General features: G+C 43.9%; 2 protein-coding genes and 1 long non-coding RNA gene across 5 annotated transcripts; 1 reads left to right on the top strand and 2 right to left on the bottom strand.

Annotated features, from left to right (window-relative positions):
* Positions 1-672: 672 nt before the first annotated feature.
* On the bottom strand, positions 673-9,005 carry LOC118299036 (14-3-3 protein zeta/delta). The gene is made up of 6 exons (XM_035622400.2): positions 8,858-9,005; positions 6,221-6,529; positions 2,984-3,107; positions 2,559-2,722; positions 1,892-1,987; positions 673-1,657 (listed from the first exon to the last, which is right to left on the bottom strand). The coding sequence occupies exons 2-6, from the start codon at positions 6,518-6,520 to the stop codon at positions 1,601-1,603; spliced, it is 741 nt and encodes a 246-aa protein (XP_035478293.1). The 5' UTR covers positions 6,521-6,529; positions 8,858-9,005; the 3' UTR covers positions 673-1,600.
* Positions 9,006-13,452: 4,447 nt separating this feature from the next.
* Positions 13,453-23,678, top strand: LOC118311643 (grainyhead-like protein 2 homolog). Of its 3 annotated transcripts, XM_035635659.2 has the most exons (16): positions 13,453-13,603; positions 14,493-14,650; positions 15,167-15,353; positions 15,432-15,875; positions 16,009-16,064; positions 16,655-16,901; positions 17,063-17,174; positions 18,935-19,029; positions 20,704-20,862; positions 20,962-21,019; positions 21,453-21,592; positions 21,682-21,719; positions 21,895-21,986; positions 22,097-22,182; positions 22,303-22,367; positions 22,840-23,678. In XM_035635659.2, the coding sequence occupies exons 2-16, from the start codon at positions 14,637-14,639 to the stop codon at positions 22,952-22,954; spliced, it is 1,908 nt and encodes a 635-aa protein (XP_035491552.2). In that variant the 5' UTR covers positions 13,453-13,603; positions 14,493-14,636; the 3' UTR covers positions 22,955-23,678. The 3 variants fall into 3 exon arrangements, 2 of the variants coding, with proteins under 2 accessions (XP_035491552.2, XP_035491568.2); XM_035635675.2 differs by lacking the exon at positions 13,453-13,603 and having other exon boundaries at positions 13,642-14,650; positions 16,655-16,802; XR_004794041.2 differs by lacking the exon at positions 21,682-21,719 and having other exon boundaries at positions 13,540-14,650; positions 22,840-22,917.
* LOC124850763 lies at positions 22,917-24,119 on the bottom strand. Its single transcript, XR_007031652.1, has 2 exons — positions 23,157-24,119; positions 22,917-23,039 (listed from the first exon to the last, which is right to left on the bottom strand). It is a non-coding gene; the product is annotated as an uncharacterized LOC124850763 (long non-coding RNA).
* Positions 24,120-24,767: the final 648 nt, after the last annotated feature.

Here is a 24,767-nt window from a genome sequence, read left to right as displayed (position 1 = left end):
GCCCACTGACTTGATTTCTTCTGTATGGCACAAGGCATCAGCCCTTCGGATATAGTTGCGCTTTAGTTAAGATTACTATCCATGTCTACCTTCTCCAAATGTACAGTGAAGTATTTTTTTTACATTTTTCTTGGGACAAGACAATCTTTGGTTATTGCTCCAAGAACGAGTCAGTGTTGTCGTCCGAGGAGGCTGTGTTACAAAGGAACATGGCTTTGTTGGATTGAGAACAGTTGTGTAATAAAGGGGGGGATGTTTTCTGTGGGACGTCCCAGACTCCACCTTAATGTGACTCATGATTCTTGTACTGCCATAGGGACTCAAGTTAAAATTGTTGCTAGATTTTTCCATCCCGATATTACACAAAGCTTGCTGGTTTTCTTAAAGCAAGATCAACTCCCAAGATTTGAAATTAATCAATGTGAGTTATAGATAACTTTAAGATCATGTAAAGGTTCAAACAAAACAAAAACTCTAGGGCTTTTTGTGTTCCTCAAAACAGACAGTCAAAACTTTTTTTTTTTTTTTTTAATTCCACTTACATGAAATTACACATTTCTCCCCAATAACAGTTCTGTATGGAAAATCCAAAGATACGAACAAAGCTATCCAGCCAGTCAAAAACATTCCTTGCTTCCCCAGAAACTACTTCTTAACCAACATGCAGTTTAGGCAAGTATTGAAAGAAAAAAAAAAGAAAAAGATAACTAAATCTGAAAAAGCAGCAACTAGACAAGCATGTAGGGTTTTCTTTACTGCTGTGCCTATACAAAACAGCAACAACAATAAGCTTGTGTGCCCCTTTTGTTTTTCAAAACGTTCTATACCTCAGAAGTGATTACAGAAATATAAAAGCAGGTCACCCAAAAACAGAACAAAAATAATAAAGAGTAGAAAGTTAAGCAACCGACAGTAAACGGAATGTAACCTTTGTGTTCCAACCAAAGCCTGCCTTCCCTCTCCAGCAATCCCCCATCGCTCGCTCCACTGTCTTCACCGCTGCAGTCGTTCATCTTGCCGAGTACACATTGAGTGCTGCCGTCTGCTCAGGCAAGGCAACTCATGGTTTTGTTAAAACCACAGGTTTGTCATCAAAAATGGTGCTAATCAAGAATACGACCATTAATACGAATAGAATACATACACAGTATAGCCTGTTGTCTGACTCCAAAAAAAAAACAAAACCTCAACCTGCGTTATGTTTCATGAGTCGAGAACTTGCCCCTTTCTCCCACCACCTTGATAATACAACACCCCTATTGCTCCTACACACAAGAAGAGGTCAGCAGACAGACAACCCAAAGTACACTGTTACCTTTCCACATGGACCCGCCCCCTCCAAACAATTTAAAACATACCCTCACTCCCCATCCCCCTTCCCCCACAGTTACTACAAAAGGGGAAACTGTAAACAGACAGGAGAGAGGTGAGTGTTGAAACTCCTAAATAGAAAAGAAAAAAGAAGAAGATGGAAAGAGTTGAACAACAATGATGATGATGATGATGACGATAATGAGTGAAGTGGTCTCAGTGTTGATGGTCATGATTTAGATGAGCCGGGACAATGGCAAGCAGACAGGGACGCCTTTGGGGCTCAGGCTCAATCTTTGGGCTCCTCTGTTTCGTCTCCCTCCACCTGGTTATCAGAGGTCCACAGCTGAGGAAGGGACAAGATGCAGAGTGAGACACCATGACGGGGGAGGAGATGACAACGGTCAGGAGGAGGAGTTAAGAACAGAGGGAAACATCTGTTAAAACAATCTGCTTTTCATTTGAAAGTTGGGATTATTGCAGTATCTATTCCAAGATGACCACATACAAATACAAATGGGTAATTACTGTTCAACTGACAAGATAAAAACAAAATGGTTGCAGTTGAAATGAAACTTACTGTCAAGTTGTCTCTCAGTAGCTGCATGATTAGTGTGCTGTCTTTGTACGACTCATCACTTAGTGTCTCGAGCTCAGCAATAGCATCATCGAAAGCCTAGAGGAATTTAAAGCACATTTTTATTTCTGGAGAAACAACGGGAGCATCTGTAAGAATGTGTACGCATTTCAGGACAGTCTTCACAAAATTGAATAGAATATCATCAATACTTTTGCATTATACTGAGTAGGGCTGGGAGATACTGCCTATAAATAACATTGCAATATATTTTTGTTATATCTCGTTATATATCGCAATATTTTCAAATCTCCTGGGTGTGGGTAGAGACATACAGAGTTTCAGGCATTCGTGCTTCCTTTTGTGACAATAGTTTTAAGGCATATTTTGCAGATTATTGTTGTTTGTTCCGCATCTTACTGACCACTGCTAGATGACGGATTCCGAAATTCGTCCGCCTCGATCTTCTATTACCACTTTCCGAACGCATATAAACTTGCGTTGGCGCTTCTCGTTCACTTTTGCTTTGTCCACGGAGCTTTTACGTGACAATTTGTAGTTGCGGTATTCGTGATATGGTCATTTCATTCATCTCATGTACTACAAGCCGCGATACATGTACATACCCCTCCCAAATAAGAAGAGAGTTAAAGTGGTGTTATAAACTTACAGTTTTGGCCAGTTTGCAGGCCTGCTCGGGTGACTCGAGGATCTCATAGTAGAAAACTGAGAAGTTGAGGGCGAGGCCAAGGCGAATTGGGTGCGTGGGCTTCATCTCCTCTGTGCTGATGGTAAAGGCTTCTTGGTAGGCGTCCCGTGAGCTTTTAATGATGGCTGAGGGGAGAAAAAGAGCAGACAAAGTGTATTAAAAAGACCAGAAAAGGCTAAAATTGTTACAACACACTCAGTCGCCATCTCATTATGTACACCCAGCTCAAACTAATGCAATCAGAAACCAACAAGCTCAACTGGAAACTAACACCTCTCTGCCAACCAGTCAAGTTGCAGTTGACATCCATGTCTGTCCAGAATTATAATATATGTTATCTACACATATATATGTTAGGTACAAAAGGGACTTGAAATGGAGCTTACAATCCTTCTCGTCTCCTTTAGCCACCTCGGCCAAGTAGCGGAAGTAATCTCCTTTCATTTTCAAATAGAAGACTTTGCTCTGTGGTTCTTTCGTTTTGGGAATGAGGACTGTGTTCAGGAGATCCTGCAGCAGAAAAACAACAAAAAACAGACTGTTAGAAAAGAGCAGACTTTAAAGATGAAGATTAAAGAAACACATCACTTATCCACTGACCACACAGGAGCAGTGGCAATTATTTCTACCCATCCAAATAAAGCCAACGTGAAAGCATAATTTCCCCTCAGGCCTAAAAGAGGGGAGAGACTATCTGACAATCTCTCCAATAGCTTGAGCACCAACATCACAGATGCTTCAGATACCACTGAGGGGGGCGGACCTGTAGGGTCCACCTGTGATGGAAGCATGGGGGAAGAGAAAGAAGAGGAAAATTGTAACAGAATGAAAAGGATAAATAAGGGAGAGAGAGAAAGGATGAGAGGATGTACGAAAGATGGTGGAGGTGAAAAAAGACCCTTCATGGCTTAACTGTGTATTTTCACTTCTTAATAACTGACTGTTAACAAGGAGCATTACAACATAATTGTAATTAGTCTACTTCAATTTGATCATCCCGTCTTAAGTGACAACTTGGGGGAAAAGCCCAGTTTCATGTTTTTGCCACTTATGAAAAAGAATCTGATTGAGTCTTCAGAACATGAACATTTTTGGCTGCTTCACCTCAATAACTAATAAAACATTGAAGTGTTTCTCTGTGTGGACGGGAGCATTTAACCCTTCTCCTAAAATGTCTTATTCCCTGAATATTAGACCGGTGGGTTTCAATCTTTTTAGAGTCACGACCCACCATAATAAATCAGGCTGGTGCCTGGTATAACCACAGACTTATTTTTTTGCTATCTATTTGCTTTTTTTGTGTGCTTTGGTTGTTTCAGTTCTGAATTGTGCTATAAAGATATCAGGGTTCTTACACATTTTCCATTTCAAAATTCCATATTTTTTCCAGACTCAAATCTCCTCTGTAGATTTTTTTAGATTTGATGTCCGAGTACAAATCGCTAGATGTTTATTTAGTTAATATTATTAAAGAAATGAATATTATTATGTAAACAAATCATTTTAAAATCCAACCTTTAACATATTGCATTCTCAATACACAGAAAGTCACGTTTTCTCCGAGAAAGTTGATTGTGTGTGCGAATTAATATTGAAATATTGATACTTCCAATTCCGACATTGCCTGTTCTAGGTGTGTCGCAATGGCGACGTTTATAACTGACTTTGGGAAAATGATTGACTAGACTAGATGTTGAGATGGATTGTTAGTTATTCTAAAATCTTTGGATTCACGTCTGGAAACACAAATAGTTTTCCATACTCTCTCTCTTCTTTTGTCCATACTTATCCAGACCTGGAATTTACTAAAATCAAATTCCATACTGCATAGGAACCCTGAGACATATTTGGGTTGGCAGCAGATAATTAAACCCTGAAAACACGAGCTGCACTGCAGCGGACAGCCAGGCGTAGTAGTGAGGCAGTTAAGGCGTGGCACTAATTGTAGGAGGTCCACTGCGTTTTTGATTGACAGGAGTGACAAATGCAACAACATGACTGAGGCGTTCAACTCACTCCTCATGCATCCAGCATGTGTTCACATAACATGAATGAAAATTGAATATTGCATTTTACAATTTTTTTTGTCAGTTCCATGACGAAATGAGCAGCAAACACACTTTACATACTTGGCTGCACCCTGTAACATTCCTGTAACCTTAGTCACGTCGAAGGTGTTGAATTTCATCAAACTAACTTAAAGGCTGCAACAGGCCAAGTTTAAACACACACTGGAGAAAGGCTGACGGTACATGTTTCACTGTCTCCAGAGACACGCTTCTTCTTTCTGCTCACAGGATTCGCTGGAATGGATCTGAATCCATTATTTTCTCTACTAGTCAAATGTTCCATGTGCCACTGACCTCAACACGTTGATCAATCCACCCGTGCTTAACAACCGCATGGGGAGTATGTGTAATGAGTGGTGCAGTATCCCTGCTCTTACATTTACCACCAGTTTCATAAAGATCTCTTTTTTTTTTACACTTCTCATAATAACGTTAAACATAGAGCTGCAATAGTAAATCGACTAGTAATCGATAACAAAATTAATCGCCAACTATTTTGATAGTACATTAATCGGTTCAAGTAGTTTTTATGGGGAAAACTGCTCTGATTTCAGCTTGTTAAATGTGAATATTTTCTGGTTTCTTTGCTCCTCTGTGACAGTGAACTGAATCAATTTGGTGTTTGGACAAAACAAAACATCATCTGGGAGTTTTGGGAAACACGATCGACATTTTTCACCAATTTATGAGCCAAAGAACTAATCGATTAATCAAGAAAATAATCAACAGATTAAATCGATTGTGAAAATAATCGTCTGTTGCTTCATTGTAGAACTGTGTGCATGGTGGTGGGACATTGAAACACCCACAAAGTTTTGCACCTTGCAGTCTTAGTTTCCGCTGTGGTTTTGCACTTTACGGGAGGGGCTCACACTTCTCTCTTTCAGTGAACCTGTCGCTCAGGCTCTGTTGCTCTCACGGGCTGACCTAATTCTGTGGGAAATACCAGTTTCTGCACCTCATTTTGCTCATTGCGGCCAAGAAATTCTATTTGAACTCCCATCAGTCCACGGGACTACGAAATGCATCAGGCTGGGTTTGATATTTTTTTACTGTTAACTGAACTACTGACACTGACATTTGTGGCGAGGACACAGTAAAGGATTTCTTCCGAAGACACTTCCTCTGAAAGTTTTCCTTTGTCTTTCAGGCCTCAACCACACCTGATAACAGCAACCTGAAAACTATCTCCCACCTTATTATAGCCTTCTCCTTATTTTAATTTTCCCATGGATGCTGATTATTTGGAACAAGTTTAGAGTTGTTTAAGTATTTATAAAGCTTTGAAACTTGCAAAACTTGGCTTTTTGTGGTTTTGATTGTGAACACGCCCTAGCCCTACCAAGCTACATAACAAAATAGTAATGTTGAAAGAATGTTTCACCGTAACTTTGTGCCTTTTGGAGATTAGTTTATCAGTTCAATCGACAGAAATACCAACGAAGGGCAGCCCAACGTATTCACGATACTTTAAGTTACACACCTGTGTATAAATGACAAAAAGACATTACTTGAACAAGATAGAGTCAGTAAGTAAAACGTTAGCAGTCTTACCAGCACATCCATGCAGATCTCTTTCAGCTCGTTCTCAATTTGTTCCCGGTACCGTTCCACGATGGACTGCTTCTTTTCGGCGCAATCCTTTTTCTGCTCGATGCTGGCCACCACGCGCCACGAGGAGCGGCGGGCACCCACCACATTCTTGTAGGCCACCGACAGCAGGTTGCGCGCCTCGTCGCTCAGCCCGTCGCTCGTCTTTGTATATTCCTTCATCGTAGCAGCCATGTCATCGTACCGCTCGGCCTGCTCGGCCAGCTTGGCCTTCCTCAACAGTTCTGGTTGTCCCTCGCTCATGACTGCTCACTGGAAGAAGGAAAGCAGATAGGGAACGGGTAGAATAGGTTAATTAAGTCAGGAGGCAAGGGGACATTTCTTATTTGGACCGGTAATGTCAGTACCCTTTACTCAATGTGTCGGGCAAAAAAATCAAGTGAAAATATATATTTTTTTCCCGAAAGAACATGCAACAGGGTGAATCAATTTTATAATCCATCATAAAAAAATAAACCATTTGTTCAGGCCCTACAGTGAATATATCCATAGACGTGTCTAGGGCTGCAACTAATGATTATTTTCGTGATCGATTAATCTATCAATTATTTTCTCGATTAGTTGTTTGGTCCATAAAAATTGTGAAAACTGCCGATCGTATCTCCCAAATCCCAAGATGATGATTCTTTTTCCACACAGCAAATATATTAGTGTTACTGTCAGAGGAGCAAAGAAGCGTGAAAATATGAAAAAAGTGAAAATATTCACATTTAAGATGCTGAAATCAGAGTAGTTTGACTTACCCCCCCCATAAAAACTAACCGTTAAATCGATTATCAAAAAAGCATTTTACAGTGGCTGCACTATTTACTAGTGGCCGTTATACTAAAAAGTATGTTGAGTGCTATGGGTTTGTAGGAGGAGAAAAGTTGTCACGCATACTACATTACATTTCTGACACGTACAAAGGAATTCTCGTCATTACAGCAGTGGCCTACATCAGCTCGATCCATTCTAACAACCAGCAGGCTTTCACATAAATTAATCACATTTCTTTTTTCCATTACAGGGTGCACGGAGTTAGACGTGTTGAAAATGTTGTCCTGAGATAAGCAAAGGAAGCCAATTGTATCGCAGATCATCACACCCTGTAACAGAGTTGGGCAAGAAAATATGTTGAGCAACACGTATACAACACAAATGCCAGAGGAGTTGCCACTTTAAAAAAAAAATTGGGGGTTAGCTCAGTTACTTCTAAGGAGAGAAATGTAATATTACTTTAGAAACAGTGGGACATGTGTTCAAAGGGACATTTTCCTTGAAGAGTAATGCTCAAGTTACCCCAGAAGAAGAAGGGTTCCATTTATATTTGCAGCTATGATCGCAACAAAAACACTTCACTTAGGTTGCAATTTGGTAGTGGTTAAAAACATAGAATGCTAAAGGGATTTGGTCGATGTGTGGGAACTTAAAACAATCAAACGATTGAATAAGAACCCGCGGACACATGTTGATGATTGAATAACTTCTGCAAGAAAAGACAACGAGTTAAAGGGTCGATACAGCTTCGCACAGAAGAAAAGCAAGATCCAGTCATAGTGCGACAGAGATAGGCTCTTTTCTCCCGTACACACACACACACACACACACACACACACTCGTACGAGCACGCACGCGCACAGCCACCACACCCATCCCCTCCACCTGTGACTCGCCGACAGGCGGGACAGTGAGCCGGGTACGGCCGGGCCGGGCTGACGTCGGTATATTTGACCCGACTCGGACCCGGAACACGTCGAGATTACATCCACAGATTAAAGTTGTACCGAGAAAAGCGACTTTATCCGACGGGCCCTCGTGACCCAGTATGGCGTCAACTACTTCCTGAAAGTGGCAACCCGAAGATCGACGGCGACTACGAAATGGGCTTGGCTTCTTTTCTTTTCTTCAAATAAACGTTTGCGTTCACTCCAAACCCCCCAAAAACTATTAATGACTTAGTTGGTTTAGCGTGACACTGACATTTAAAAAAAAAAAGGAGAGAAAACGAAGAAGAAGAAAAGAAGGTGTGTGTCTCCGTTGAGCGGCCCGTCTGCTTCCGCTTGTGACTTATGCTACTTAACTACTTGACGCATAACATTAATACAATTAAAACAACACTACCATCGAGTTTGTAATATTACAGACGATATAAACAAAAGATTGAAATAGTTAAAGTACGTTACATGAAAACTTCTAAAGACAAAAAAAAAACCCCGGGCGATCGTTCCCCCCCGAGCATATACGTTCCGGTCACTTTTGCTCATTAATATTAAGTTGGAGACACTTCATGAGTTGACCTGTCGCGGTGAATTACTCCAGTGAACCGGTCGAGAGCTACCAGAGCGACCCGCTTCAGTCTGACACGCCTTGACCGTCTGAAGTCACGGTTCGAAACCAGACATTAGACACATCCCAAACTGGGGCTAAGCTAAGCTAGCCATTGTTCGCTGATCCGCGCCACAGTCGCCGCTTGTCATTTGGACAAAATGGCGCTTGGAGTAACGCTGTACGTTTTGTTACTTTGAGTGAGAACAGCGACACAATAACTCGCGCACACATTGAAGTACAATCGCAAAGGCTGAGTGAGTTCCACCGTACCTGAGTGCTCGCAGATAGCAGTGATGTTGGCGTATTAAGCTACAGCTGATTCTCGCAGCCCCGTCGGTCTGAATGCAGTCCACGGGGTTTCCCTCCAATAACACCAGTCCAAGGCAGGGCCCGCAGGGGAAGGGGGTTGGAGGGGTGACGTCAAACGTTACCCAGGGCAACCGAACGCGAGCGCTTCTGGGAGTTGTAGTCATCTTCTTTTTACCACTGCCGCCTGCCATTCACGAAACGGCAGAGACGACAGAATACTGTACAGTAGTGACTCAGACAGCAAAGGATACATCACCCGTAATACGGGTACTGTGACACAGATAATGGCTGTGTGTGCGGATAACATTTGACATATGACACAACTCCTTGGCTGACAGATTGCTTAATGAGATTTTTCTTTCATTTCCCACACAATGGAATTGTGACTAGAACAGCCATCGGGAGCACTTTACTGTGGATGCTGAGGGCATCAAAACTAGAACATGACATAGAACTACAGCTTATCTTGCCTATATTTGAAACTACTATTGCTGCCTTCAGGCTGGTGGAGAGTGGGGTTTATTTTTTTGCCTTGTCACCTTTTCCCCAGGGCCAAGAATTCAAGCTTGTAACCTAATTAATGGCAGATGAGTTAGAATTGACATTAAAAATGCGACCGAAAAGAAAAATGAAAGTGTCTTCTGACTTTTCAAAGGTGTGGTCCAGAAGAGGTTTATAGTAGCAGATGGATATCAGGTGACTAAGATGAGTAATAACATGTAACCGGTTAGTGCACTTGTTTGGAAGTTGAAGACACAGTCACAAATGTGCCCCACCAACATTCATCAGCAACTCTCACTACCTACTTTCTGTTTTTTATGGCAACAAAAAAAAATCCCCAGAAGATTATTATGATTAGTATCTATCAATAAGCAGGAAATGGGAGGTAATTACCGTAAAACTCTTAGTTACTGGCTTGGTGGTTGTAAAATATTACCATGCAGAACACAACATAAATAACTGATTTATAAAGAGCCAATATGCATGAAACTGGTTCATGGTTAATAAGTGTACATTAATATAAAGTGTCAACCATACTGTTGTTTTAGTGCATGTGTTTTTCTGTATTCCACCAACTTCCTTCAAGCCACATGGTGTTAAAAACACACAACATAGTGGCTGTTAATTTGAAAGTAGCACCTTTATTAAAAAGCTACATTAATTATTACATTGAATGACAAAGGTTATGCTTATTACACACGTAAAAACTTAACTTACAAAACTCAATAAATATAGGAATAAATACGTTTGTTAACATGTTCCATAGTGGAAACTTTCCAGTGTGAAATATTGCCAAATTGCTGACATTTTCGCTAGCTCTTGGTAGGACACCTGCACAGCCGAAAACGTGATAAAAACCTAGAAATTATAACACAGTTCAATACAACACGAACCATCACGAATCACAATCAGTTATTCTAGGCATGATGGTTTCATCTGCTACAGGTCCCAAACTTTTTCATACATATGAAAAAAGGAAATCATATTTGAATGTTTCAGTACAGGTAGGCACATGGCTCCTTTTCCTGTCCCCCGTTTATTGAGTTCCGTCGTTTACCTCTTCGCTTGCAACTCGGCCGAACTGTACAATTCAAGAGCGACTGTTGAACAGAACGACTGTAGAAGACAGAGTCGTCTTATCTCCTCGTACATTTATCGTTACAGATCAACTGTAACATCTATTTTATTTGTTTCCTTCTTAGGAGACTGCGCGTTCCGTTAGCCGGGCTGCTAACATGTGACGCTAAGTTAGCGAGGTGTGGGAGGGACACATACAGAAACATATGGATTTTGATAGCTATTATGTGTCATACTAACTTCACAATGTAAATGCCTTACCAGTTAAAATAAATAAATGAATGTATTAGTTAAGATAAACACCAAGATGAAATGAAGACCGGAGATGTGGATATTAGCCCTCTGGACTCTCCACTGCTTCCGGTGGGGTTTCTTCTTCGTTGGGTTAACTGGCCGATCGAGAACTATAGCGCCACCTACCGTGTCGGATGGCCTGTAGTCGTGGCGTTTGATCATCGAAACAGCTAGTATTGGTTTTGAAAAAAAATAATTTACTAATCCTGCCTGTACTCTACTATTTCAGCAAAATCGAGTCCTGTGCTCAGTACGAATTCAAACTATATCCATGGACAAGTATCCCTCCATGCAGCCAGCATCTTAGCATGACTGCAGGATTCTCTGCTTGCTTTAGCCGGTGGCTTATACACAGGGTCTAATTCAAACCGAGGGACTTCAGCCTTACTTCTCTGTGCACATTGGAGACTGTGGATGTGGACAGACAGGTTATTGAGTCATTCATAAATAAGTAAAATCAGCAAATTGCCTCTAAATGACAATGATCATCACAGAGTGTTGTTCCTTTGAGATATTAAGTGAAATATACTGAAAATATGCTTGTGCTCAGATTGAAAGGAACAAGATTAGAAAAGTTATGGATATATGGGTTTAAAATATAATGGAAAAAATTACATATTATCCCATTTGCTTTTGTCCAAAGCGTCTTTGGGACTGTGAATCGTCATTTTCATTCAGCTGACAGTTGTGTCCAAAGCTCCTTGCAATACGTGCATTCAACCATGAAAATATTACCCAAAATATGCAAGAATAAAGAGAGTACATAAACATTTATCAAACTGGCATAGAAAAACAGCTTCAAGTGCTCATTTTAGAATTATTTATTTATTTATTTTGTTGCCCAGAGGTTGTCCTGGTGGAGATATGCAGAAAGTTGAGTGAAGTGTTCAAGAAAGAAATGGTAGAAGAGAGCACAGCCTTTAATTTTCCACATCAGATGGGCTGAGTGTGATGGGTTTCTTTAAAAGAGGATTCACTCCAGTGCTGGGAGAGTAACCAGTTGTCAAAGAGGTATTGATGAGGTGGGTGAGGAAAGGAAGGAGGTCAGGAGCGATAGACTGTAGAAGGTGAGAAGGGGAATGGGTCAAGGAGGCAGGTGGTGGGAAGTGACCAGGGTTAGTACCTCACTGGGAGGGAGTGGTGAAAAAGAGGATAAAGAAGGAGATTAGGAGGAGGAGGGTACAGGACAGGTAGTGTCAGTAGGAGGGTCAGGAAATCTCCCATCACCCACAGAAAACCTACACTGGCACGAGGAGAACATGCAAAGTTCAAACCTGACTTCTGTTTCTGTGTGATGCAGTCTGTATAAATTGTCATATATTTGCTAGATATTGACATTGACATATTGATATTGAAATGCAATGATAACCATATACTGACAATGAATCTCAGCATATTGTGAAGAATCAATTCAATTCAATTGCATGGCCCCAAATCACAACTTTATCTCAAGGCACTTTACATAGGCAGGTTGAGGCCCTAAAATATTCCATATATGGATATATTCAAAATTTGACACAGCAGCACAGAAGTGTATTAGCACAATGGGAAAATCAGAATCAGCTTTATTGCCAGGTAGGAAATAGGTTACTTTCAAGAAATTTGACTTGGTGTTGTTACGGTATGTAGCGGTCAACACATATAAACAAAAAATTGAAAAAATACAATAAGAAAATAGAATCTGAATAAAACGAGAATAGAGAAAGAGAGAGAGAGAGAATTGTTGCATTTAGGGGGCTAGAGTTCAAACGGGATGATGGTTACAACTGATGGTGCGTTCACACCAGGCGCGACGTGAGTAGCTGAGTTTGGTCGCCATCAGTCTCGCCTGACGCCAGTGACCCCAGGAAATTCGCATTTACCCACGTCTGTGCATCGTCATTGTATGTAATCTACTCGTCGCATTCCATGTGAATGCACCACAAAGATACGACCAGTGCTCCTAACTTTTCATCCAGGCCGCGATGTGCCTGTCCTGGTGGTGCCCTGATATGCGCTTGAAAGCACTGCACCACGATCGATTCCACGGCCGGATTTTTTAGAAGTAGCATGTATTTGAGCTTCTTGCCGTACTTGGCCCGCAGCTCCGTGACCACAGCCTTCGCCACTGTCTTGCTGCCCACATTCTGGGACAGCAACTCCACGACGGGGAGTCCTTCCATCGTCTTGTTCACCAGACGCTGAATGTCGCTGAGCAGCATCTCCATGTTGGAGTCCTTCAGCGCCCGACACTTCTCTAAGACCTGCAGGGTCACCATGACGACAAACTCGCGGAGCCGCCTCTCTGTCTTGGTAAATTTACCTTCACCTGTTTTGTCCTCCATGTTCACCCTGTCCGCTCTGTGCCCACTCATCTGGGAATCTGTTTTGACCTTCACAATCTCAGAATCTGTTTGGTCCTCCATAATCTCTGTTACTCTGCTGTGTGCCATTCTCTCTATATTGCACTTGCTGTAATCTGTCTGCTTTGTGTTATACAGATAACCTTGGGAGATTTTAAACATCTTTGATCTTAAACAGATTAAAGGAATGTGAAATAATGTCATGGAATGTCTTTGATGTCACCATTGAATGGGTGATGTATCACACCAAAATAGAGGTTGGAGGCTCCGCGCATGCTTGCGTGCATTGTTTGCTCACAAACATAATACTGAAACTAATTAGTTGATACAGTAGTATTGATATTGACAGGAATATATGAAATCAAGCATTTGGTGTGAAATGGACACTAACGTCACTCACATGAAGATTAAAGTGTCCAAAAGTGTATGAACGTAGAAAAGCACGTGTTGGATTGTTAGGCACTTGAAATGTGCCTTTCACTGACTATACCAAGTTAGTGCAGTGATGTTCTAAACATGAATTGGCATTGGCTGAAAGTGCTGTGTGAATGCTGATTGGCTGGGACACTGTACTTATCTTCTGTGTTATGGAAAGCCTGGAGCTAAAAGTCTTTTGTTTGTTTATAATTAGTGTTTTCTACTAAAGAGTATTAGGACCAGGAATAAGAAGAAAGAAATGATGAGGAAGATTTTCTATTTCTTTTTTTACATTTTGAGAACAAAGTCAAAATGTCGAGAATGAAGTCATACATTTTGACCCGGAAGCACCTTTCAGCACCAAACAACCGGATGTTGATGTTTTGCTAGCCAGTTTGCTAAGCTAACGCTATCTGCTAACCAAGTTGTAAAGTTGGGATATTATTATTGACAGGCCGAATCTGGAAGAGATGACGAGGGACAACGGGTGTTTGCACATGAACGTCGACGTGCGTCCTGACACGAGAACGTTCGGCTGCAAACAACCGTTAATGAATGTCGAGAGGCGCGCAGTTACCGAAGCTAGCGTAGCTTTGCTAACGTTAGATAACGTGGACGCGTGACGGTTGAACTGGAACCACGACACGGACGTTTAGGACTATTTCAGCTTTTAATATCTAAATAAATATAAAAAATCTTCCCCCTCTTCTAAGTAATACGTGTCAAAATATATAAATTAAAAATTGTCTGAATACATTGAGTTGAGAGAGACCGCGGGAATACAATTACGCTTCTATGAAGAACCAACACCAGTTCAGACAGAATCTGAATTTCACCATTGTGTCCGCGTCACGTGGCAACATGTAACCAATCAGTGAGCAGAGCCTGGTCTCCCCCGTTGGCCCCGCCTCCTCAGGATCTGCCAACTTTCTGAAACGGGACTCAAACCTTCTCCCTCCGCTCAGAGCCGATCTGTCATCGATGGCACTTGTTCACTGACGAGTTCACGGACGGTCTGGAGTGAGAAGTTAAAGTCGGGTTCTCCTCTTCTCACCTGCTCCGACTCGGAAGTGCAGTTTTGTCGAGAGCAGGTCTCACCTGGAGGCAGCATGGAGCAGGACAGGTAGGACAGAGACGAGGATGAAGTCTGTTCAACTCTCCGGTGAACCCACTTTAATTATCTTTTGTTTGACTCCTCTGTGTCATTCAGTGAGGAAGACGTCATTTCTGTAGTCAATGCCTTTTTTTTGGGAATATTCATGACGATGCACTTTGATTTGACTCAAGCGTGAATATTAAAAGCTGCAAGATGAGCCTTTCTGAAATGGAGAACTTGTCTCCTCCCTGCCAGATCTTCTAAATGACATAGTCAAAGAGCAACTCTCAAGTTTCATCATGAAACAGCAGCTTGACATTTTCTGACTCAGCACCTTGTTTTTCTGCTGCTCGAACGTGGGCAATGCGATCAGTTGTTTCTCAGGGACCTTGAATAAACACGCTTCACGTTTCTGTGAGAAACAGCCCGGGGCGAACTCGTTGGCTTGGCAGACGTGGCCCCACGGTTGAATGACAGACTGACTTTGTAGTCACAACGTTGGCTCATTGTCTCTTTCCCCATTGTCCCGCCGTGAACTCTCAGTAAACGACTGGTGGTGGTGGTACCGGGCGAAGTGTCGGCCCCCCGGGGCCGGGCGTTCAGCAGCGAGGACGAGGCGTGGAGGAGCTACCTGGAGAACCCGCTGACCGCCGCCACGAAGGCCATGATGAGCATCAACGGGGATGAGGACAGTGCGGCGGCTCTGGGGCTGCTCTACGACTACTACAAGGTGTGGAAGGTGTTACGTTAATCACAGCTACAATAATGAGACTACATTCTGCATTCTGATCTGCTGTAACCCCGTCAGGTTCCCAGAGAGAGGAGACCTGCGGCCGGTGGTGTCAAACCCACAGACGCCTCTGCTCTCGGGCCCAACAACTTTGGGAACCTGGAAGTACTCGATCACCATCTTCAGGCTCTGGGCTGCATGCCCGTGAACCTCTCTCTGAACCACGGCGCCGCCGCACAACACCAGGGCTCCAAGCACGGGGCCGCTGGCCTCCTGGCAGGAGGCGCCGGAGGAGGAGAGGGTAAAAGCGAGGGTGGGGCGGCAGCTCTCGCTCTGGTCAAGACGGAGGGCCAGACGTCCACGCACGTGTCCTCCTGTGGAGGTTCCTATCCAGCAGACACCAGAGACCAGATGAGGATGGTTTACGAACAGAGCTGCTACGATTTGTCCCTGGCCGGGTTCCTGAAAGACGAACAGAGAAGCACTCCAGACAGCACGTATGACGACGCTGTGGAAGAAGAGGTGAGGTTGACGAGGAGGTGGTCGTATGTCTTCAGCGTCACATATTCTTTCGCTTGATGTGTCGTTGTTTCCTGTTTTAGTTTCCCCCCCCCCCCTCTCCGGAACACACAGTGTTTATTGTCTTCTTTCACAGATGTACCACAGAAGTCCTTCGTCAGGGGCTGACGACCTCCTCAGTAGTCGACCGGCGTAAGTTGACGAAAGCATTAAAGCTAAATTTTGTAAAATTTAGAAGAACTTATTCACAGAAATTGAATATATTGTCCATAACTATGTGGTCATATATGTATAATCAACTGTGAATGAGTTAAATATAGTTCCATGAGGTGGACCCGACCTCCTTGTGAGTCTCCATGTTTCTACGTCATTTTGAATATGGTTGTTGAACTAAACAGTCCAGAATACATTGCGTTCACGTTGAATTTTCAGACACTGCCGGAAACCGAAATGGAATCAGCGGTGCGCCACCATAAAGTGTCCCCTGTCGGTCGCTCAGTTGGTTGCGGTTTGCAACTTTATCTCCAGAATATGACAAAGATGACACACTGATTATGTGTGCACACAGATGGTTCTGATGCAGAAGTATAAAAAAAGACAAGACTACAAATCATAATAATATATTTTTGTAAAAATGATTTCCCAGGCTGACTCAACTTGTGCTAATTATCACTCACATGTATGAAAAAAAAGTGGTTTATTGTGAGGAGATGTTGCGTCATGATGTTGCGTCATGACGAGGCCTCGTCAAATGATTCCCGCACATGCTTCTGTTCTCACAGCGACGGTTTCCAGTACAATCTCGACGCCAGCACGTCGCTGCGGCAGGGAGCGCCCATGGCCTACCTGAACCGGGGCCAGTTCTACGCCCTGGCGCTGTCCGAGGCCGCGTTCAGTTCCTCCCTACGTCAGCCCAGGGGCCGAGTGCGGGTGAGTCGACCGTCACGGGGGCCTGATGATGGGAGACCATCCAGTAGGGAGCAATGCACCATGGGAGGCTCTGAGCTGCAGCGGGACAGTATTGTACAGGTGAGGGAGGGCGGACAGTGTAGAGATACAGTCGAGGTTGACGTTTTTCCCACGAGCTTATTGTTGGGTAGCACGGAACCTTGTTACACTTAGAAAATTGAATATTTATTATTGATGAATTCTGTTTTTTTGGTCTGATTCTAATGCATCTCGCTCCGCAGAGTGTTATCATGGTTGTCTTTGAGGAAGACAAGTGCAGGGACGAGCAGCTGAAGAATTGGAAATACTGGCACTCCCGTCAGCACACGGCCAAACAAAGAGTCCTGGACATCGGTAAGATGATTGTTGTCATGTCTTCTCAGCGACAGGCTAGTTTAGGTGGAACATTTGCACTTGGATACATGAGCACTGTCATCAAAAAGGCTAATACTTCACAAAGAAAACATCACAAAACACACAGGCTACATCCAAATGACTACATTTTCATTTTAAAACGCATCACTGCTGCTGTGTTTGCTGCTATCCTGTTTTAGTTTAAAACTCTGGGGCTGCGTTGTAATCTGGACGGGCGAAAAAACTGAGAAGTTTGGAAATGATGACGCAGTCACCACGCATTCGCTTCCTGATTGGAAGAAAAGAAATCCCCGCTCTTAACTTTTCACCATTGTTGTCTTGTTCGTCGTATTTTCTGTAACTAGGTAACCAGCTGCAGAGTAGACAATCTGCTTCCTGTTTACACTGGCACCTGCACGCACATGCCCAGACTACGTGAACGGTCACGTAATATATATTTTCAGAGGCGTTTGTCTGGACGGGGATTTAAAACTGATGCGGAGCTAAAACGCCCCTTTTTGGACGGAGATCGTTTCAGTTTATAAGACGAAAAAGGTAGTCGTGTGGATGTAGCCGCACAGTGTCGGTCATGTGATCGCACACTCCAAATGTGAAAATGTTACCAGGCTGGAAGTGGAGGAGAATTCTGCCTGAAATTGGTGCCAGATGGCAGGTTTCTACCCGCAGCCTACTGTACATCTGAGTCACACGACAGTCAGTACATGACCTGATGGGCTTTTATATGTAGAACAGATGAGGGAATATCGCGCTCACATATTTCGATATTTTGTACAAAATCGTGCTGGGAAAGAGACGGGAGGCAGATGGAAAACTCAGAGGATCTCATCTCCACGAGAATCCTGTCACACATGTGAAACACCCCAAAACGATTTGAATAACCGTCAGTCCTCCAAGTCTCACAGGAGCTCGGAGAGAAGGAACGGTAGGTCTGCATTTGCATAGACGTTAACAGCAGAACTAGGCCCGGGGCCTGGAGCGAGGCCAAATCCTGCACGATCAGTGAGAGAACAGGCCTCGACCTGTGGCTCCCGAACTCCAGAGGAATGAGCTAGAGATCTCAGACACTGCGGGGGCTTTGTCTGTGGCAGGTTCATGCCGGTACCATGACGGGCGGGAGTTAGCCAACGTGAGCAGAGGTTAAATGTTTTGGGAGATAGAATTTTGCCATCATGGGAATCTTAATTTTACATTTACGAAGTTATCCTGTGAAAAGATGCCAGATTACGATATAGATTTACTTGAACATGAATCTACACAGATACATTTGACAGTTTATCAGTCTCCTCGCAGCTGAGCAGAGGTGGAAAGTCACTCATTTACATCCTGCATAAAACGTACTCGTGTACGGAAATACTGCTCCACTACATTCATTTGTGAGCCGTCGTTTCTTTGCAGATTATGATTTTTAAGTTAAACACATTGTTCGCTGATTCAGTGCATTGTTGAACCTGTGGTTTCTGACCTTTTGTCATGGTTCGTATTTCTCTTGAGCGGTTTAGTTGGACTCCTACGGTACTTTTTATTTGGAAATAGTGAAAACTCCCTTCACCACGAGCATGTACACCAGTGAAATGCTACATGTGCATTGATATATCAGTAGGAACAATCATACTCATAATGTCAGTCTCGTGTGTTTTTCTGCAGAATCAGATTTTCTTTTTCTTTTTGATACTTTGACAACTTCAGTGGGATCAACGGCGACCTTCATCTCATTTTGATCTTCATCTCTCTTCATGCAGCCGACTACAAGGAGAGCTTGAGCACCATCGGGAACGTGGAGGAGATCGCCTACAATGCCGTCTCTTTCACGTGGGACATGAGCGAGGAAGCCAAGGTAAAAATGAAAATATGTATAAAGCACGAAAAGCAATCACGGCGATAGTCGGAATATTGTCTGGACCCAATTTTCTGTGCATTTTTCTGGAGTTCAAATTGTTGATCATCTGATGATCATCATCAGCCGTCGCTTCCACATCGTGGAGATAAGTCAGAGGAGCTTGAGAACAGAAGAACACGCCTGTTATTGTGAGGAAATGTCTCCGCTCGCCCTGAGATATGTTGGCTTCCAAACCTGAGCAGGACGTTTAATCGCACTCTGATGGGTTGATGTATGAACTTGTTTCTTTATTTTTAATATTTGTTTTGGCACGGCTCTGCTGTTGCCAGGCAACAGCCATCATCCTTACTGTAATGTAGTAGTGTGAATTGTATAGGAGGGGGAGACGATCTGCATCCTCTCGCAGTGTTTGTTTGTTTGTTTGTTTGTGCCACGAAACAGCCACTTTACACTGCCCTCGTGAACACACACACACACACACACACACACACACACACACACACACACACACACACACACCAGCGTCAATGCTCTCACCGCCTGGGTCTGTGGCGGTGTGAATCTGCGGAGGTGTGTAGAGGCTCATTTGTGCTCGGGGGCCTTCCCAGCAACCAGGACCTCACCTCTGCAGGTTCCAACACGACGTGTTGATGCTCACCAAGAGGGAAAATCGCTGTTAAAGCCCCGGCGAGGAATCTCTACCGTTATATGGCTCCGCCGACCTGTTGCTCGGGCCGTCGGTCCGGTTTAACTGGAAGATTAATGTTGGTTTGAAATGGTTTTCCAGGAAATAAAACATTTTCGGTCATGGGAATATTCTCCCACCGTGTTAGTAACTGTCAGGAGAGCCACACTGTACGTAGTGTTGTTGACAGTGTTGTGATCTCAGAGTACAACTGTCTTCTGAAAGTGGATATCATTCACAGGTTTGCTTCGTCCAAATTTCAAGCTTGTCTGTCATCGGCATTGTTAAACCGTTTGGCACGAGGAGCGTTGAGAAGTGGCGGAGTTTGACACTTTGACAGGCGGAGTGTTGTGCTGAGCAGCTGCTGCTGCTTGTTGTGACTCACGTCCCCCCGCGACCCCCTCACTCATCACTGAACACTGTTCGAGTCCGGTCCGGAAGATTCCCTAGAGAACAATGATATACGAGATTAAAGGACTGAAAATACTCTTCACTTGTGAACCGTCAACTCATTTAAGCAGCTTTCAGACACGCACTGAATTCCGAGACGTTGTCCTGAACTTTTCCGAAAGAACACAAATGTCCGCAGGTGTCGCTCTGGACATTCTCCGGAACTTTATCCCGCCAGCTCCCGAGTCACACGTCAGGAGAACGTCCGAGTGAGCCCACGTGACAACACGGCAGGAGAATTATCGTCTGGTCCCGCCTCCTTCATGCTCTACCTACCCACACGTCCCAGAATGCACCGGGGAACGCGTCTGACTCGGGACAACCTCCGGCTGCGTTCGTCACATGTGACCAGCGTTGTCCGGAGTTCATGTTTGAAAACGGCTTAAGATTTCGGATTAGACAGAAGGAAGTGTTGCGACGATGAGCGGCCTGTGTATTTTAATGTCCTAATGTTTTTCGTCAGCTGGTGCCTTTAAGGTCACAGAACCCCAGAAATGGACTTCAATTCCATTCCTCTGTCCTCTGTTTGTTTCCAGGTCTTCATCTCGGTGAACTGTCTGAGCACCGACTTCTCCTCGCAGAAGGGCGTGAAGGGGACGCCGCTCACCATCCAGATCGACACCTTCAGCTACAACAGCTGCAGCAGCAGACCCATCCACAGGGCCTTCTCTCAGATCAAGGTGTTCTGCGACAAGGTGAGGAAGGTGCCTGGTCCGGTGGACGATAAGAGAAAATAATAAGTCTAAGCATATTTACTGACTCCCTGTCCTGGCAACCCACTGTGTTTTCTGCAGGGTGCTGAGAGGAAGCTCCGAGATGAGGAGAAAAAAAATCTCAGAAAGAGGACGAAGGGTATAAAAAAACAAACATGTTTTTTACTATTGATGTACACAATCAAAATGATTATGAAATCTGCTGAAAAAAAGGTCACCAAGCCAGTTTCCAGGAAATAGTGAAAACTGCATGGAACAGAAATTGACATCAGGCGAAATCGAACCTTATCCAGTCTGCACTCGGAGCGGTTGCCTGGCAACAGATGCTGAGTTCTCTCTCTCTCTCTCTCTCTCTCTCTCTCTCTCTCTCTCTCTCTCTCTCTCTCTCTCTCTCTCTCTCTCTCTCTCTCTCTCTCTCTCTCTCTCTCTCTCTCTCTCTCTCTCTCTCTCTCTCTCTCTCTCTCTCTCTCTCTCTCTCTCTCTCTCTCTCTCTCTCTCTCTCTCTCTCTCTCTCTCTCTCTCTCTCTCTCTCTCTCTCTCTCTCTCTCTCTCTCTCTCTCTCTCTGGATTAGGGAAAAATGGCAGCTCGGGTCCAACCTCTGCCGCTCAGAAGACCGACGGCACGCTGTTCAAGACCATGAGGGACCTGGACTCCCAGCCGGTCCTCTTCATCCCCGACGTCCACTTTGGAAACCTGCAGAGAGCAGGACAGGTGAGGGACGGACACCTGTCTGACTCTGACACACACACACACACACACACACACACAGACCGTTTTTTTTATAAAAACTCTATTTGCAGGTGTTTGCTATTAACACCGAGGAGGTGGACAGAAATGGGTGAGTAGTACTTTCGACACTGTCATTAACGCATCACTGTTCTTTTCTCTAAAAGTTCACGTGTTGCACATCTGTGTATCAACGTCTTATTTTATGAACCACTCAACAGAACCTCATCGGTGCTGCTCAGAAAGGTCACGTAGTCTTGCTTTAAATGTCTCTGTGAATGTGTCAGGAGTGTTCGGGTGAAGAGGGTGTCCTGCGCCGCCGAGGACGATGTCCGTCCACCTCAACCCAAGAAGTCCAAAGTCGACCATGGAAGGAAGGGTTTGTCTTTTTCTTTTAGTTCTTAATCTTTTTGTTGCATTTGAGTAAAACATTTATATCTTTACATCTGATTTTTTTGATGGCGTCTTGTTTTCCCTTTGCCTCATTAGTTCTTCTATACGTGAGGAAGGAGTGTGATGAAGTGTTTGATGCCCTAATGCTGCATACCCCAACTGTCAAAGGACTGATGGCGGCAGTGAGTCTCAAAAGAAACACATTGGATTCATTGTGGAATTATCTCATCTGGGAAAAACTGATATGATCTTAATTTGTTAAATAATTCAACACTCTTTTAAAGAACACTGTTCCTTCACAGATCTCAGAGAAATACACGTTGCCTGTTAGCAAGATGGCCAAAGTTTACCAGAAAAGCAAAAAAGGGTGAGTCGGACTCCATGGAAACAACACTTACTGTACTGACTGACAGTATGATTACATGGTCAAAATTACAGTGCTAACACTCTGATGTTTAGCATCTTGGTGTCGTGTGTCATCATGCTAACACTTGTTAATAAGCATTCAACACAAAACTTAGTTGTGGTCATAAACCAAAGTATTGGGGGGAGAAACATGGAATTACAAATATAAAATAATTATTCATTGTTGAGACATTTTTATTAAACCACAAACATCGAGCTCACGGTGGCGGAAGGTAATAATCAGAGGTTGAGGGTTCATCATCTTGGAACCTTGAATGTGCAAACACTTGGTGCCAATCCATCCAGTAGATGATTAGATATTTTGATGGATGAATAAAAATCAGGATATCTCAAGTGTGCACCACCGACATCATCATCATCATCATCATCATCGTCGTCCCCAGAGTCTCTAACGTGCTCGTCGTCTTCCTCAGGGTGCTGGTGAACATGGACGACAACATTGTCCAGCATTACTCCAACGAGGACACCTTCACGCTGGCCATCGAGAGCTCGGCCGGCTCCCTGCGCGTGACTCTGTCAGAGATCTGACGGGTCGTCGGGTCACAGCGCCGCACTCGTCACGGTCATCACACCGCCAGAGAGACGCGGGCTCGTGTGGCAAAATGGCGAATATCTGGAAAAGCAGCATTAGATGACGGCGCCATCTTCATGGTGGTTGGTACGTGTTTGCTCGACAACCGGCTGTAGGATTTCTTGCACTAAGAAGACGGGCTGAATGTTGGAAACTCACCGAGTCTTCGCAAGCTTCACTGCCTGACAGCTTTGAGACGGGATCACCATTAGGGATCTGTCCTGCGGCCTTGGACGTGGTTTCACAGGAAGAAGACGGTGCAGCGTTGCAATACGGTCTTATTGGATTAACAGCGGCGACTGTGGTTCCTCTTGTGGCCTCTGCTGCTCTTCCTCTTATTACGTCCTCCGGCGGCAGGAAGCTTCTAAATGACTCGATCAGAGCGGGTTCATCCCACGTGTTTTTGCAGTTCAAGGTAACGGCTAATTGTTTTGTATGTATATAATTATTTGTGGACTTCAAATTGCTTCCAATGAAATGAGAAATAAGGTCTATAACTACCCGAGGCCTCATTGTGGAACAAGGCTGCCGTCTGCAGGAGGCTGTGAAACGCTTGTGCTTCCTCTGCAGAATTCATGACGTCAGTTTGATTCACCGACAGCTTCCGCAACCCTTCGTATGCTTCATGCACTGTGATGTACAGTCTTTTAAATGAGCCAATAAAATCCAGTTTTATATGTAGTCACCTGTTTGCTCTCTCTGTTTTGTTTCTAACATCAGTTTCTAGCAGAGCTGCAGTCAACCGCAGGAGAGAAAAGTATTAAAAGCTGCATTGAGAAATATTACCTCCATCAATTTTCCCCGACAGCCCTGAACAGGCTGTTTCACTCTGTTCCCTTTCTGTAATTGAGGCTCAAAGTGTTCCGGCCAGACGGTAGATCAGCGCGACGGGACACGGTGATCTCATTTCAGCAGGCGACGTTTTTCATCTGGGCAAAAATTGCTCTGAAAATCCGAGGACGGGTTTGCGATGTTCTGGGTCAATCAAAGCTGCCACAGGAGGAAAGATGTGATCATCATCAGTTGCGACGGCGAATGTTGACCAATCCACCACTTTGGTCCAGACAGATTCGTCTCAGCAACCGTAGGATGGACTGTTATGAAATAACGATGAGGACGAATCCTACTGTCTTTAGTGATCACCTGATTTAACCATTAGTGCCACAGTGATAATGAAAAGATGTAAAAATGACATCCGAACGCTTCGATCGTCCCAGACCTAACAACATTTTCAGAGAGGTGGACATTTTGTCAATTGCAAAACTGAGTACGTGAGAATGGTAACCAATGACATGGTGGTACGTTATCTGCACATTATCATGCAGACATTAGCAGACATGCTGCTCGCATGGCTGTCAAGTTAAAGGGGCAGTAACTGAGAGTGGGTTAAACATCTAACGAGCAGAAAAATACTAAAATGGAACCTGAATACTTCACCAAAGGAACAAAGTTTTGTGAATTGCAATTTTGAGGTACTTGTACTACTACAGTAGTAGAATACAGTGGGGAAATAAGTGTGAGCACCCCTGGTCAGTTACTGTGAATAGGTAAGAGAACTAATGAAACTGATTGAAAGAGGTGTCGGGGACAACGTCAACGTCCGGGCGGCCCAAGAGAGTTGAGCTCTCAACGTTTACCAAGTAGCATATAGGAGATATAGTTTAATGTGATGCAAATTCAAATTCAAAAGCTTTACAAACACTCCCCGAACCTTGTCGTCCCAACGAGCCGCAGTCGTGGGCTCCTCTGAGAACCTGTGCAGCTCTGAAA

This window comes from Scophthalmus maximus, chromosome 1 (assembly GCF_022379125.1).
Source record: "Scophthalmus maximus strain ysfricsl-2021 chromosome 1, ASM2237912v1, whole genome shotgun sequence".
Lineage (NCBI taxonomy): Eukaryota > Metazoa > Chordata > Actinopteri > Pleuronectiformes > Scophthalmidae > Scophthalmus > Scophthalmus maximus.
This window is presented reverse-complemented; position numbering and strand designations above follow the sequence as displayed.

What these genes read in the sequence shown, in the direction of transcription:
- LOC118299036 (XM_035622400.2), bottom strand. Translation starts at nt 6,520, where the DNA reads ATGAGCGAGGGACAACCAGAACTGTTGAGGAAGGCCAAGCTGGCCGAG. An exon ending in TAAAGGAGACGAGAAGGATT is followed by an intron (nt 2,723 to 2,983) that starts GTAAGCTCCATT and finishes TTCTCCCCTCAG; the next exon opens with CCATCATTAAAAGCTCACGG. An exon ending in TACTGAGAGACAACTTGACA is followed by an intron (nt 1,658 to 1,891) that starts GTAAGTTTCATT and finishes TCCCTTCCTCAG; the next exon opens with CTGTGGACCTCTGATAACCA.
- LOC118311643 (XM_035635659.2), top strand. An exon ending in ACATGAGCGAGGAAGCCAAG is followed by an intron (nt 19,030 to 20,703) that starts GTAAAAATGAAA and finishes GTTTGTTTCCAG; the next exon opens with GTCTTCATCTCGGTGAACTG. An exon ending in TCAAGGTGTTCTGCGACAAG is followed by an intron (nt 20,863 to 20,961) that starts GTGAGGAAGGTG and finishes TGTTTTCTGCAG; the next exon opens with GGTGCTGAGAGGAAGCTCCG.